The 16,862-nt window shown below is 44.6% G+C and overlaps 1 protein-coding gene across 2 annotated transcripts in view; it reads right to left on the minus strand.

The window, feature by feature from the left end:
• Positions 1-377: 377 nt before the first annotated feature.
• Positions 378-16,862, minus strand: part of LOC118512509 (T-box protein H15-like) — a 53,883-nt gene continuing 37,398 nt past the window's right edge. For both annotated transcript variants that reach the window (XM_036057024.1, XM_036057026.1), the window contains exons 4-6: positions 13,779-14,064; positions 10,089-10,333; positions 378-1,425 (exon numbers count right to left, since the gene is read on the minus strand). In XM_036057024.1, the coding sequence (XP_035912917.1) occupies positions 801-1,425; positions 10,089-10,333; positions 13,779-14,064 (1,156 nt within the window). In that variant the 3' untranslated portion in view covers positions 378-800. The remainder of the gene's footprint in view (positions 1,426-10,088; positions 10,334-13,778; positions 14,065-16,862) is intronic.

Below are 16,862 nucleotides of genomic sequence, written 5' to 3' on the forward strand. Positions count from 1 at the left end.
GGCTGGATTTTTTTCCTTAGATAGTTGGAGATGTTGTACAACGGGCAAGTGATCCGAAGTAACATTGAACAGTAGCACCGAGATTTGTTTGTTCGATTGCAGAAGATGCTACGATTAAGTCGTGTGGACAAGCCTGGTTTTAAGGCATGACTTACCTTGTGCATTAAACTGCTGAAATAAATTAAGATGCTACGATACGATCAGACGGTGATTTACTGGGCTTCTGATCGTTGGAATGGCTACACTCGATTGGCCATTTTTATTGGAAGGAATCTTGGAAAGCTTTCAGAAGAATTTTATCAACAGCCAATCTGTCGGATGGCTGCCATAGCGAAGTACTGAGTCATCGATGAGTCCATCACAACTAGAGTCTAGCCTTACACATACATGAAACAGAAAAGAACTCCTTTATTTAAGTGTAAGTTTTACTTGGTATAACAATTTTGGTAATTATTCGATGGATCGCTTTCACTGTTCTGTCTGCTTGCTGCAAGAGTTACAAAGCATCGTCCGCTGCTAGTTTAATCAGTTTCAAGACTTTTCTTCTTCTATACAATTGCTTCCGGGTAGTTAAGATATTGCAACGGCTATTGATTACCTTCATTTTATCCACCTCTTAGCCTAACCTTCCACACAGCTGAGTAAGTAACAGGAACGGAAAGGCTGAACAACATAACTGCTAAATAAATTAAATACACGTACGATGCGTTCCTCACCTAATACTGATGAACCTCGGAATCGAAATCATTCATCGCATGACTAATCAGGACGCCCACATAAGGGAGGTTTGCGTTGAAAGGTTAGTTCGCGGGACTGCTCGGTGATCGGGCCGGACCGGGTGAGGACGAAACGGCCGGTGGAAGATGGGCCGGCTGTAGTTGAGGTTGCGAATGCGACGCTGCTGATGGTATTTGGTATGGTGTGAAGCGTGTGAAGTGTTTGGCCCGCGGATCCGGTGACGGCGAGCCGGAAGAACTGGTGGGTGTCAGTGGAGTCGCTGGTGACATGATGGACGTCGTCGCAGGTCCTAGGGTTGGTGGTTGTGGCGGTGGTGGCGAGGTGTGCCGGGAGCTACCGGCAGAAGCTGCCGCTGCAACGGCTGCCGCAGCGGCCGCTGCATTGGGCAGAAAGCCGGGCGGTAGCTGTGGGCTGGCGGGCCAGCTGGCCGCGTTCTGCCAAACGCCAAGGTTAAGCGCTCCCAGGCTCTGGGGACGTTGGTACATCTGGGGCAGCAGCAGCTCGCTGTACGGCGATCGGCCCCACATCTGCAGGTGCTGGCGTGCTTTCTCGAGCAGGGCGGCGGACGACGCATCCGACAGCTCGGCAGGACCCGGACCGGCTGCGAACTGGGCCATCAGCGGGTCGGGAAACATGCGCAGCGGAGATCGCATATGCTGCTCGAAAAGTAGGGCATCCATCGGATCTCTGCCAGTGGGGAGGATGGGAAGAAACGAAAAAAAAAAGGACGTTTCGGTTAGCGTGAGTGATGAAAGCAATTATCGAATGGTAATGAGGTGAGCTGTTAATCATTGAATTCGTGCAATTACGGACAATAAAATGGCTAACTGTTCAAGGCCCTCGCCGGAAGAATCGCTAGCTTCACCACTAATAAAATGCAGGAAAACAGTCTGTAAAGCTTTCGTTGCGTTTTTTGCAACCCTCGAGCCAGCGACACAGGATGCTGACGTGATGAGCAGGGCACACCGGCCGGGGTTGGAGCACACGACCGGGAAACCCTTGGAGACACCCTTTCGGCAAAATGGGCGAACCGATCGAACACATCCCGGCAGTTGCGGCGTAAATTACAGGGCGGCGCAGTTGGCCTTTGATGAAATTGTACTCTTGCAGCTTCTTTCCACAGGCAACAATTGTGGCAGGGCCAGACCGCAGGCTCTTGCAGCTACGAAGTCTTCGCTTCGGCGCGAAAAATCTTCTCAGAATGGGTTCGTTTCTAAAAAAAAAAAAACAGGTAAAGATGGACAATGCCCCGGAGGTATCGATTCGTTGCATTTTTGTGAGCGTTTCGCTCACGCTCCCGAACGGCAGCGAGGATGTTGAGAGTGGAGGCCCTTCCAAAATTGGCGCAGGTTTTGAGTCCTTCCTGAAAGCAATCTCGTCGCCTGAATGTCTCGTAGCGAACAGTCGAAAGCTGTTTCCAGCGGTGCGTAGCTAATGATCCAGAGGAAGGAGTCAACCTCACCACCATTAAACAGGATAGGGCAGAACACGGACGATGCAGAGCAAAGGCACGTCTGCACGTGCTCATTATTTCAGTTTTCAATTTTGCCACAGACGTTTCAAATCATGCTCGGTTCGCAAGCGTTAGTTAAGCTTCCAATCTCTCGTGGCTGGTCGGTGTGGTAGAGTTGCGTGCGGTAGACAACTTCACACCTAACCAATCTTCATCATTATCGTCAACACCCAAGGATACGTTGAGATGGCCAGCGGCTTATGTCGTGCAAACTGTGGCTGAATGGTTCGAATGCGAAAGATGGACCAAATTGATGGCTTTTCTTTTTATAATATATTCAAAATCGTATCCTTTTACTTGCGTTAGTCTTGTGAGTTGAGGAATATGATACAAGCTATGAGATATTCCAACAAGACGTTTGTGAATATATAATATATGCTTATCAAATAAGCATATGGGGCTCATTTTAGTAAATCTGAGATTGAGTTAACTCAGTTTGGTCTGTCGGTGGCTTAGATAGTTCAAACCTTGTGTAGCCTTGAGGATTGAGATATAGAAGTTCGATTCCGGAGAATGTTGTCTGATTAACTTCCAACATTTAGCAATAACTCTCCTTTAGAGCTTCATGTCTGAAGTCTGTAGCGAGCTGTTTCATGTACAATTGAGAAGACTTGACGAACTTTCAGCTCCATCTGAATCTTCATACTTCTCTGCTTCAAAGCTCCTTTCCGTCTGCGAATTCCCATTCCTACTCCTCGCATCCCAAGAAGACGCGCCACTCCGTCTGGTTCGAAAGCATCGTCGATGCTGAACTTTCGAAAAATTCTTCCGCAATTTCCCGACGTACCATACTCCAACGTCATTTCGTAGCTCCCGGGAGTAAATTACCGGGTTAGATCCTTACGGCCATTCTCGACCATGAACTCTGCATTCACTTTTCCACCATCGTTCCACACCGATCATCGACATTCACCGGGTGCAAATGGCTCGCTGTACGCTCAGTTTCGGGCTCGAAAACAAGTTCTGCATTAAAATTCATCAATTTCGAATAAATTACCCACACATCGTGAGTGTGTGTGTGTGTGTGCTGGCCCGGGCAGAAGCTGCTGAAAATGAGCATTCATCAGCATTTTCGGGTGGTTTCGGGTTACTGCGAAGACGGACGCACGTAACGCGAAAGACTCGCCTGCATTTTTATCAATCATTACCCACGGTATGGTGCGCTGATGATGTATGATGGTGCACGGACAACATAATAATTTATGTTGTTGCACTTTTTTTTCTTCGTACGTTTCGTCACTCATCTCCTCGGCATCTCCTGCCAAGCCGTTTACTGCTGCCGTTTGCATCACATTACCTTTCGGGTATTGTTTTTGTGTTTTTGGGGCCTTTTCCCGCCAAGGCGTCGAGCCTGTCATCCGCTGAGCGGGGTTTGCGAAGACAGCCCGAGTGCGGCCCTAAAGTGTCAGAATAATTACGCACCACTTTTAACAACCATTTAAGTACCCGGGCGAACCCGAACCCTGATAGCTGCATGCCGCCCTGTAATCATCACATTTGGAAAGGATGAACTTCACCACGTTCGCGTATTATTTCGTGGCGGGGGAAGAGGAGGGGTGGGGGGAGGTTTCCCGGGAGGAGAAATGGGTGGGGCAAGTTTTGAAGTGGTTTGTTGCCCGAGTGCATTTATGCCAAAACAATGCACCGGGGACGGGACCGATTGGTGGGGTGAACTCGATGGCGTGGCGTGGCCCGCACACACACACACACATATATGATGGCGGTGGCGGTGCGTTTGTGCGAAAAGAGGTGAAAATTTAATGAAATTAAGGTGCGAAAAAGGACGGGCTTTCTTTGACGGCGAATTTTAATAAACAGTGGGCTCGGATGCTTTTGCTTGGTGGTCAAAATATACTTTTTGTAGTTTCAGGGATTTTGGAAAATTACGTTTAAAACTAAGGTAATTTTTTTTTCCTATGAGTCGATGATATCCAATGTCATTCGTAAATTGACATAAATAAATAAATTAAATACAACTAATAAATAAATTAACAATTAATAAATTGTTAATAAATTATATTGGCACTCCATCAACAATATTCTCTTTTATGCGGTTTCTTAAACTTCATAATCTACGGTAATATCTTTATAGTCTGTGAATTACTAAATTGTTAGATAGGCAAGGCTTAAAGCTAGTACTTATCACATGTCCTATTCTAAATGTCCCCAAGTTTTGCAAGATTCTTCAACCAATTCATGCATGGGGTTCATGAACCAATAGATAGCTGATATTCGCTGAGATGGACGAGACACATTTTTACATTAAATCCTTTGGGTTGGGTGATAATTGACTGACTTTAAGGCTTAAAAGTCACCATATAGTATAAATAGATCCTGAGATACACTTAATTATTGGTGGTGAGAAAACAGATGTTTCAAGGTTTGTCGCCTATTCCGATGTTCATAGAAGATGAAAATTGCAGATCTGAGGCTCAAGTTAGCCCTTCTACTTCATATATTCTAATGCAGTTAGTAGAAGTCATAGTTCCTAATCACTCCTAAAGTCTTAAACTTTCTATCCATCCGGTTTAAAGGAGCTAGTAAATAGCATCGGGAACACACAGCTAGGAATCTAACTTCAAAGGATGCGTTCTCAGCTTCAGTCTGAGCAATTTTCTCTCTCACCAAAACCTCTGGAGAACAAATGGTTGAAACCCTAAAATATTGTCACTTTTATGCTTTAAGTCGCTCTGAAACAATCTTCGGGCGGACCGTTGGCCAGGGCGACAGCGGCGCCGGTCTTCACGCGGCAGGACTGAGGTTCAAATCTTATCTAGTCCGTCTCTCCGTACGCAGGTACTAACTATCCAGCTACGGGTAAAATCAAGTCACCGGAAGCCAGAAATGGGAGGTCGAGACCTCCCGAGGTTATGGAGCATAAGAAGAAGAAGAAGAACAAACATTCTTATCCTAATTGTGATTTAGAAACCTACGCAGTTTGCTATAATAATGCTTTGATTGACGCAGACACATGTTTGAACACGTTTTTAAAAACTTTAAAGACATCTCTTTACCTCTTTTCTTTTTTTTAAACAATTTTAGGAAAAGTATAATACTTTTCTACACGTCGGCAATTTTTTCCACTGTGTTCTTTGCCAATGTGACGAGCCATCGATCGTTATCCTTGCAGTAGCACATGCAATACAGGCACAATTACATCATTGTACCTTTCACCGGTAGGACCAACAGCGACCCACAAGGACCGCAGCACCGATTCCGACGGTGCGTTCTAACGTCATCATCAAGTGAAAGTTTAATGGTTGTTCATGTTGATGTTAATTTCTCAACCTGAATTATAACCTGAAGCTCAGTTGAATTCAAACTAGAGCAAGAAGAAAAAAAACACGGCTCACCCTCTCGTTTTTTGCCTTCCCCACATACGTTTTTTGCCTTCTTTTATCCCCACCCTTGATGCATCTCTTGCCTGGCGAAGAACTGTTGCGTGGTGCATAATTTTCTGCCGTTGCAACGGAAGTAGGCAGGCATACGTACAACAACCGAAACGCCAGATCGTTCAAAAACATCGAAAAGGTGGTGCTACAAATCCCGCTATCGTGCCGAGCAAGATGACCAAGCGATCAGCGTTGTTTTTTTGTTTCTGCTTCCAACCTCACGTCGTCGTCCACTTCCCCGCTCATAATTCTCGCCTCATAAGAAGACCCGCGCGAAAGGTGTAGCAAAATGCATCATCAACAACGCGCGAACCGACAATGTAAAAAGGGTGTGCTGGTCGGTCTGTCCCACCCGAGCGATCAATCGATCCGTGGCAGCATGCAAACTGGTCGATTTCGGTCCCCGCTGGTGTGCGCCTCAATGCTCCAGAACGTGTTTTACGCTCGTAGTTTAGCTTTTAGCTCTGTTCACAATTTATTCAAATTACGCGTTAATTACGCGTTCTGTGCTCAGTTTCGGGCTCCGGGTTTTTTTCCCGAAAGCGAAGCCTCGGAAGGGAAACCTTCAAACCAGCTTCTGGGGGCCATTTTTCTTCAAATTAACACTTCACGCGCGGATTCTTTGAGCTGATTTAGTGGTTCATCTGCACTCCTTTCGTCGGCTGTGCCGTTCGTGCTGGTGAAGGTCCGCTCCATAAGTGCATAAGTGCAGCATCGGAAGTTCACAGTGTGCCATGCAGATTGCTTGGCTTGTTGCACAAGCAGAGCCCGCACGAACCGGACGGGGACGGTCTCGTGAGTAAATCGATGGTGAGGGTATGCAAATTTGAGCAAATTGTGTTCCGTCAACCGTACGGGATGCAGTTGGACGAGCGGGAGGACACTGCACGGTTTGATGTTGCCGACACAAAAACTGCTGCCAGCAAACGAAGCGGTTTTGTGGTGTCACAACAATTATTGTACAGTGAAATGTTACTAAATAGCTTAATCTGTAGAGGAAGCGTGAAGGCATATGTACATCAAGACATTTTGTTTTGCTCGGGCCGTATGATGGGAGCTAGACAAGAATATGGACATGATGTATTAAATGTTATTCCCAACAACATGGAGTGAAGTTTTATATGAAAATAAATTTCAATGAACACAAATGAACACTTAGAATTCAGATGTCGAAGGGTTCATTTGCCAGTTAAGCTCTGGTTATGTCTTTCCTTTCAAAAAACCGGTGACTACACTGCACAACATTCCCGTTGAGCTTCATGCTCATGAAAATTGTACTGATTGAGCGTTCCTAGGTAGAATGAAAAGTAGGCTTTGAGCATTCTAAACTGATAGAGAAGAATTTTTTAATGAAAATATTGCCAAAAAACACGGTGGTGCCTTTGCTATTTCGTGCAGTGTTTATTCCACCAATGAAAATACAATCAAGACGAATATTCTTAAATTCTCTAGCTAATGGCTTTTCATTGGTTTCTTCCGCTTGACGCGAAAAAAAGAAACAACTCCGGAACATTTTCCCTTGAGAAATTATTCCAGGCAACAAAAACCGTCTCACACTCAGCTACCATCAGTTTCCTTCGGGCTCCAAAAATAACCTCCTCCACCGAATAACGTACCAGAGCAAACAGAAAACCCCTAAGAAAAGCGAACAACCGAGCACACACACACACACACAATCGCACGGAAAAGTGGAAAACAATCAGAAAGCAATCAATAATACTAATTGGCCCAATAAATCATGCTCCGGCGGCATTAGTGTCGGCATTTCCACTCCATTTTGCTGGCCGCCCCCCGGGACGATCGGTGTCGGTTTCTTCGCGATTCGATCTCAAAGAGACGAAGAAACCAAAGCGGTGGGCCCCAGCTCAAACTTAGCGACACAGTTGATGGAAATTTTCTCACCCTCTCTCTCTCTCTCTCTCTCTCTCTCTCTCTCTCTCTCTTTCTGTGGATGATTCGATAACGGGTGAAACGGTTGTTCATTGCAAAATAATTGTTTTACACGCCGCTGGAGTCAACATGACTCCATGTACTTGACGCACTCACATGACTTCATTGGAGTTCGACGAGTTTTATTGCCATCCAACCGGATGTCGGTATGGGTAAAAGAGACTTTTTGTCTTGCAAACCTTCCCCCATTAATCAATGTTCGCTTTTCTTTTCGTGCCATCGAGAGAAGAGCTGATGATATTCATTTTCTTCTCGCTTTAGCAGAAGACAAGCTATCGGTAGGACAACAAAAAAAAAAAACCCATGTAATCGATTGAGCAGGAAAATCGAACCCAGGCCGGTGTGGAAGAACCGGAAAAACTCGCATCAAACCGGGTTGAGTAAAGTGAACCCAAGCAACAAACTTGCCGCACGGTGGAAAATTGAATCACCTTGGGTTCCTTGGCGGAGAGAAAGAGAGAGACACTGCTAACCGTGAAGGAAAATGCGTCCAGTTCGTCCCGCCGATTGAAGTCGATCGGATGCCGGATCGGAATCGGTGGGCTATATTTATGGTTATTGTAGCAAGGTCTAGCAAGGCGTATGAAAACATGAAAATTCAACCAGCCGAAACTGGCCGACTCGTGCAAAAAGACGGAGCCAGAAGCGGCGCAGGAGAAATGGGGGGAAGGCCAAGAAGTGATTCCGCGATGTTGGCGGCTTTTCGGGCCTAATTACAGAGCGGCCGGCAGAGGTAGCAACACCAGCAACGCCAAGCTTGTTGTGCCGTTCTTTCCTGTCCGTGCTGTATATTGCTGACGATGTTTTTGGTGTGTGTGTGTGCCGTCGGTTTCAATGTTTCATGAGTGCAACAAATCAGCAGCTTAGAGAGGACGAGCGCTTCATGGAAGCGAGCATCGGAGCGACTGAAGCAAAAAACCCATCTAGACTTGGCCGGTGTTGTCCGGATGGTGATGGATGGATTTTTGAGATGGAGAAATTTTTTTCCACCTTTTGAGTTATTTAACTATTATAATAAATCATTGGAACTTTATCAAACCATTAAATATGCAGGAAAAATTCGAAGTTCTTCAAATTTAAAATTCATTTAGCAATGCTCTAAGTTGGTAGTGGTCATTATGGTAGGTCGTGAAACCAATTGCATCTAGTCAAGTTCCTTTATCAAGAGCTTTATTCTAGAAGATACTAATTCACTTATTTTGCTGAGAATATATTAAGGCACTACTTAACTGTCAATAGAGCATTCTCATAATATTCCTACTTGTACTCCATTTAACGAGCCTTGATAGTGATCTCTAAGATCCTCCTTCATAAGGAGAATCAACTACTAATAATCGGCATCGTTGATTATCTGAATTGACCCACAAAACTTCATAGTTCTCCTTTCTATGCTATTCTCATGTCTTTGAATTTTTGTCACTATGATCGTCTGGCGCATTATCTCTAGAGACAACTCCTCAAGTCTCCAAGAAACCCAAGGACCCATTCTCGAGCGAATTTAATCGTAATCGCTTCGTAATCGTCTGCGCTTCCCACACGTGGACCGATTGTGGGCGAAATTGCAACATAGGAAAAAAAGTGGGAGGTGCATTCATCATCAGCTCAAAAAACGGTTTCACCAAGCACCAACCTGTCCGCAATCTGATGGATGGATAATGATTAACGGCCGCAACTCGAGCTGATGATTTGTTTGAGGTTTTCTGGTGTTGTTTTGTGTTCAGCTTTTTTTTCTTGTCTATCTACTTTAACTCGTTTCGCTATCCGACCGGTGGTTGTGTTATGATATATATTTCGATCGGTTGGCTTTGGCGGCCCGCCGCTTTATTTATGAAGCCCCGGTTCCACTTAATGAGCAACATTGCACCACACGGCCAGACGTGCGTCTCAGCAGAGTCTGCGATGGTCCGATTGTTTGCTCGAGACGTGTTTTTTGTTTGTTTTGTTTTTGAAGATCAAACGGATGCAAGTAAATTAATTTTATCATGTCTCAACGCTGCTTCAAACAGCACTTGAAATGTAACGATTTTACGCGAATGTTTGCGTCCGTGTAAAGTCCAACGTTACAGCTGCAAATGCGTTGAGTTGTCTACGGTCCGTGCCGTTCCGTGGCCAATTAGCGATTGCTGAGCAAGCGAAACTGCTCAGCCGATTCGATTGATTTTTGCCGATGATCGTGTACCGGTGTGGATTTAGTCGAAACGATGCAGTTCGACGGTTTGCCGATCCACCCAACTCAGTGTATCGAATCGTACGAAAGCTAGAAAAATTATGTGCATCGATAAGAAAATTATAGGTTTGGCGATGGCGTAAAGCATTAACTTTACCCGATCCCGTTAATACTCGCAATACACAATTTCCTTTCTCTGGGAAACGGCAAGCCCCGGCTAGTTCGATCTCTTCCGTTTGACAGCAAGAAATGTACCATTCGCCCATCCCGTCGGTAGATTTAATTAGCAATAGTAAAAACGGTGGAACAATTTTCCAATTTTACTTACCGATCAAAATCAGTCAGGCGCGATGAATCCCGGAACCCCTTGGCGAATGGGTTCGAGTCAATCTTGAGCTTCGTTATGAGCTGGTTTTGGTAAGCCGTCACTGCCGTGAAGATCGTCTCCGGAAACACGTACGTTTTGTGGTCGACATCGGCCAGCTCCTTTGGTGTGATGGGGATGTTTTGGCCCGGTCCGAGCCGTGCCAGATGGATCCGGGGCTGGTAGCGATGCATGGAGTTGAGGACAATCTGGTGAAAGGGAAAAAGGTTTGAAGAATGTTTAATGTGATTTCACAGTTATTGAAAATTGCTGGAAGATTGTAATCGTGGTCAGCCGCTGATATTCCATTTCTTTATTTATCTTATTAATCATCAAATAAAAAAAACTCTACGTCTGACGCCATTTTTTTTTGGGTTGGAAAAATAACCCATTTAATATTTTCCATCCAACCCAATTCAGCCTCACCGACATGTTCAACACCCTCTTTACAACCCAATACATCCGAAATAGCTTCCTTTTACATTGTATTCAATTCTGTCACAGTGTAATGGTAACCACTTGGTCCCCTCTTCCAATGTGCGTACTACATCCACCCCAAAAAAAAACGAAGGGCTGAATCGTCGGTCGTTCACTCGTTCTATCGCGTTCAATCGACGATTAGGCGCGAAACCACCCTCGAGGGTTTTGGTAACACATGTAAACAAACACAACCGGGATAGGGCGGAGCTGTGTTTGTATAGGTTGATGCTGTCCCGTGGTTTGCGCTAGTGATCTCAGTTACAACAGCCTGTTTGTTTGTTTGCTCGTTTCCGACAGCGTTACAGCTGGAGCGCCTTTAGAGAATCAATCACCCTCGAGCCATTTGAATTAACAGCATGAAGATGAGCGCCTCCCCCAGCGCAATGTCTGCAATGTGTTTCGGGGCAATGGCTGCATTAAATGTACACGGCCTGTTTTTCCCCTACTGCTTCAAGGAATTACCTGCTGGTTGGCGTTCGTTAGGGGATGATGATGTACTATAAGGAGCCTGACAGAACATACCTCAACGAATGACGTGTGGATAAGGGATGTAAAGCTAATTAGCAACATCACTTTAGTATTGACCATAACACATTCAAGAACTAGCTTGAATAATAAGTTGACCAAAGAACTCTTATGAAACCTTCTATCATATTTAACCCTAGTCCTTGTCTATTCTCCACCACAAACTGTTCACTCTGCACACCACAGCTAAGGAGCAAACTAATGGATGATGTCTTCCCCGGAGAGAAAGTTTGTTTTAGATTAGCTCGCTTATATCCTCACATTTGTTGCCGGGCGAACGTAATTCTTTTTTAATCTGACCATCCCAACTAATCCCCAGCGAAATCTAGCCCCCCGTACACACCAACACCACCAGCACATGTGTTGCCAACGGTTTGGCATCGGCTGCAAAGTGTTTTCTTCGCCTCAGCCAGGGGACTGTTTCGATTTCGATTCAAAATGTCGTTGATAGGGCAGAAGTATTGTGAGAGAAGTGCCGGGGAGGAGCAGAAGGTTGTCATAAATTGGAAACATGAACGATGATACCTCGCACACTGTATCGATGTCTTAGATATTTATATCTTTATTATTGATATTTATTTTCTCGCGTCCATTCCCGCACACATCCGCTACAGCGATACGATGTTGGCCTTTCTCCAGTCGACGAAAAGATCGATATCGGTTTCATCAAATCACCATTTACGCTTCTCGCCTGGTTGCTGGTGTGGTCCAGTGCTCACTGGCCACAGAGTGAACGTCCCGGGACCCAGGACGCTCGCCAACGATGCGTTAATATTTCAGCGAATAAATAAGCGTGCGAGAAATTCTATCCATTTTATGGGTGACTACTTTAAATAAATAAATAATACCCATCACGCTGTACGTGTGTATGGGTGGTGTTTGGTGGTGACTTTTGCTTTCGAGGCTACTGCAAATTAACAATCTATTTTGCATACAGCTTTGGCTTGTTGGAAGTGTCAAAAACAAATTAAGAAAGTGGTCAACGGATCCAAACTCCGCGCTGGAATCGATTCCATTCCCGGCTGATTGAATTATTGTTATGGAAGGTGTTTTGTGTGTCTTAGGGTTAGTCCAATATATTGTTGGGGCTCGTAATTATCAACAGCCTAGCTCTTCATTGCCATAGAGTTGTGTGTGGCCTAATAAGGCAGCTGAGTTGTGGAGGAAGATTTGAAATTTCTTTGGTAAATTCACTTAAGATTTCCAAGCTGCGAGTTACAAACAAATCTAGACGAGTTCTTGGACGGATCTATCAATCTCTAGCCTTTTCATCATAGCTCATCGTCAATCAGAGCCTGCCGCATCAATAAATTATGGCACATGGCGAGTGATGCTTCCCGTTCCTAATTAGGTTGATTATAAATGACATTTCTTCCATGCACTGTCTATCGTCTTCGTCTGGAGACGTTACCAACATCGTTACAACTTCCAGCACAAACCGCAGTGAAAGTGTAGTGTCAACGTAAGTGAACCGGGCGTGCAGGGAAATCACATCAAACATCTTCCCCAATATTCCTTATCCAAGCGGTCTGACAGTGAATGGGTGTGTGTGTGAGTGTTAGTGCCAGTGCATTTCATAATTAATGAATCGTGTCACGATGCACTTGTCATCTGTCAAAACAGCGAACAGATGAACTCAGTCGTATCGTTTCGAGGACCGGCCAGGCGCCACAAACTTCAAACACTGTCGCCAGTGCATCTGGAGTTCCTGCGGGGAATACATTCCTTCATTCATGATAGTTCTGAGAAACCAAACCGAGCAACAACGGATCCGGTATGATTTGTTTTCCCAGAAGCCTGTCCCGATCCCGGGGTCTAGTGAGACAATTTTTCACTCATCCCAAATTGAAGCAAAGGGAAGCTTCAACTACCGATATTCCGGTGCGCGGTCTGTGGGTGTATCGTACGGTCCCTAACACCAAATCAAGGGGGGAATCGGGAGCTCATCCACCGATACAACTGTTGATGGGTTGGGGTCCGTCAACAAAAAGCGGGACGGACCGCGCCGTAACTTGGTACTCCCTTTCGGTGCCGTGGTGCAGCAGCAAAAAAAAAACTAGGGACTGAAACATAAGAAGCGGGTGCTCGGCCTAACCTAATCGTCCGTCGTGTCTCTGCCGTCCGTGTGTCAGCGTATCTCAATGCTAAAGAGGCGAATTAAGTCAGTTTGAAATAATTTGACAGACAAAAATCGTGTAAATAATTTGTTTTCGTTCACTCCCTGCCCGTCCGCGAAGGGTCGCGGGCTAAGGCCCCTCCAAAAAGGTACGTCCTTTCCCCGTAACCCGGCGAGCGCCACAGGTTCAGGATGGAAGTTCTGAAGGTTATGTTGTGCCTGTCGACCGGCTAATGATTCCAAATTAATCAACTTTTTCCCCCGTTTCCTCCACAACGCTCAACGGCATCAGCACACCTTTGGGGGTTGGTTGCTGGTTTCGCGGTGAGGTTTTTGTTGGTGACGGGGGCGGGGTTGTTTGGGCGATCTCCAGCAGCCTAGCGTTTCGTCGTGATTTATAAGATCGTATCAAATTACGCGTGCGCATGATGGAGAGAGAACAACCGTTCTTCGGTGTACCTTCGCAACTTTTCGCGGTTGGCCTGGTACTTGCCGGGATCGGACATCGGTTTCTGAGCGATGATCTGACTTACCTGACCATTCTTGTCCATTTCATTGTTGGTTAGTTTCACTTTTTCGAACGAAATAACCTGTTTCCGCAGGGCATCGGCCCCGACCGGGGTGTCCGGGTGGGCGTAGAGCCGGGCGGGCGGCGGTGGATCTGCCTTGCCCGCCACCAGCCAGGCCGACCGGTGGTACGCGTAACGGTAGCGCCGGTTGTCAACCGGGACCACATCCAGCAGCACGACATACCGATCGGCTGGCGTAACTTGGCGCAGCGGACCGGAGAAGGAAACGCGCACCGTTGGAAACATGCGCCTGTGGATGAGAGAGAGAGAGAGAGCGAGAGAGAGAGAGTATGAGCAGATGAACAAAACATGTGGTTGGTGTGGGCACGGCGAAGATACAACTATCCCTCCGAGTGGTGAGATCCTGCCACCCATGGCGTACAGGTTGTCCGTTCGAGGCTTGCGTGCCGCACAGCACGGTGTTCGATGGTGTTTGAGGAGACGTTGTTTAAGCAACAACACTTATCCTGTCAAATGAGCATTCCGTGAGCACTAGGCTACACCGACCGAGAGCCGTTTTACCCTCAATATTTTATTGATTTACTGGCTACTGTGCTTGTTAGTAGCGGCACCCAATAAGAAAACTGTCAATAATGCTCTCGCAAACTGTTACACTTTGATCCAGCAAAAACGGGACGCTAGAAAGCGACCAGTTATTGGAATGCCAATAGCACCTCACCGTGAGCATGCGTCTGTCAACGGTTTGTTCCACGTGCAAAGCAGCTAGACAGGAGCCCCCGAACGCTGGGCCACCCCACCAAATGTGAATGTCAAAAAAGCTGGTCCAACGATTCACCACGCAGCACCCTGTGCGCACGCAATATCAGGCCACCCGCAAAGACTTCGAGTCAACAATTTGCCACGGGGAGGAGGGAAAAAAGGACACGAATTTTATCTAGTGAAGTGTACCAACCGACAGGAAGAGGCAACATTTCATGTACATGATGTTGTTTTTGCCTTCACTTTATTTTGTTGGTTCCATTCCTAAGGCTTTTGCTAAAGCGTGATAATTGTAGATAAGCAACATAATTCATAATTGCTAATTTGCGAGCTCGCTTTTTGCTCGATCGAGGGCGATAGTACCCCCTAGCCCACTGGTGGTGCAAAAAATGAGCAAAATATAAACTAAAGAATACAGTTGGCTCCATGCCTTTAATCGACACTTTGCATCGCACTACGTTGGGGCAACTGATGCGCAAAGGCTTCCCCACATCCACGATGCACATCTTCGTTGCGTTGCACGTGCACGACAGAAGCGGAATAGGTGGGTAAAAGGGGCTGTTCTCTGTCTTTTACTCGCTGCTGTTTTATCGCGGCACAAAGAATGAATGAGGAAAGAGTCAGTTAAAACCGAACATCAACCGTTACGTTGTGACCGTTTACAGTGCTGCTGGCGATGACTAGTTATGAATTTGACAACAACCGATCGATACAATCTTTACAGACGAGTGAAGTGTAAGTGCTTGGAAATGTTTTGCCGATATTTGCTGAAGTTCCTACAGTCGAATGAATCAATTTCATGCTTTTTTTTACTGGCCTGGATCATTATCACTGAACGATTCTTTGCTCACAATTTTGAGGAGTTCTTGTCATTAACAGGTTTACAGAGGATTCGAAAACAACTGCAACAGTCAAGTTCAGTTTACATTAATTTTTTTTTTTTATTTTTTTTTTTAGTAAAATAAACAAAACTGTATTTCTATTACAAAATTTACAAAATTACAATATTATTTTGCTTATGGTCTAATTTTGTACTAGTCTTAGAATATCATAGCAATCAAATGATTCTTATCTATGCAATTATAGTGAGAAAATTCATTATTTGCTATTATTATAATATAATTTATAAAGGCAGACATTATCGAGTTCCTTACTTTTTTCTTCATTCCAGTTAGTTCAGGTTTTATAAGATTTTCGAATGGAGGTAAGGGCATTATCTTTTCACTGATTATGTTGGAGAATAAATTCCAAATGTTACATAAGGCTTTACAATTTTTAAACTTATGTTCTATGGTTTCAACCATACCACATTCATGGCAGTTTGGATTTGCACTAATCTTAAATTTATATTTTATTTCTTGTGTTAATATTTTTTCATTTACTAGTAAATAATATTTACTTCTTTGATTCGAATTAAGTGCATTGCTATTGATATTTTTCCAAATTTTGTTCCAATTTAAGGATGTGTGTTTGGTTTGCACATGTGGTTCCGGCAGTGAATCAAGTACAGTTTTATGTAAAAGCTTTGCTGATGATTGGTCTAATGTAGCTTTGTCAAGATATGCCATTTCCATTTTTAGTGTTTTTAAGCAAGAATAATCTGCGGGAATGTCTTGAATGTTAGGAGGGTTGTCAAATTTAATGTGGCTATTAGTATACGGCATAACATGTTTTTCTTTTAAGTAGCGATTTACCAATAAGGACTTCAACTTTAGTTCTGGTACTAGAAGGTTAAGCCCTCCTTTTACTTTTCGTAAAGCTAATTGATGCATTTTTACTCTCAGTCCTCCCTGAGACCATATAAATGACCCTAGCATCATTGTTATACGCCCTAAAAAGTATTTGTTAATTGACAATATGGAACCAACATACCATAATTTAGACGTTAGGTACGTGTTTGCAAGTATCACTTTTTGCTGAATATTTAATTCTCTTGTTTTGTGCTGTCTTATTATTTGCGCAAACTTATGGGTTGTCGCTTCCCAGTTCAGTTTTATAGTGAGTCTCAAACAGTTAGTGAAAATTATTCCAAGGATTTTAATTTTATACGAGCTTTCAAGCCAATCAACAGTGATTCGGTTCCTTTCCGATACTAGTCCTATGTCAATAGATGTAGTTTTATCTATATTTAATCTTGCTCCTGACGCGATGCCAAAATCAAGAAAAGCTTTTTTGATGAGTTCTATTTTTACTGCTTTTGTTGTGATTTGGAGCTTCACACAGCGGAACCAAGTAACGAATCTCCTTCAGATCGTTGCAATAATGGCAAGACTTACTATAACGCTGCTTAGTATCAATAGCTCTAGCTTGTAATACCTTATGAAATGT

Source organism: Anopheles stephensi, chromosome 3 (assembly GCF_013141755.1).
Source record: "Anopheles stephensi strain Indian chromosome 3, UCI_ANSTEP_V1.0, whole genome shotgun sequence".
In the NCBI taxonomy this organism is placed as follows: domain Eukaryota; kingdom Metazoa; phylum Arthropoda; class Insecta; order Diptera; family Culicidae; genus Anopheles; species Anopheles stephensi.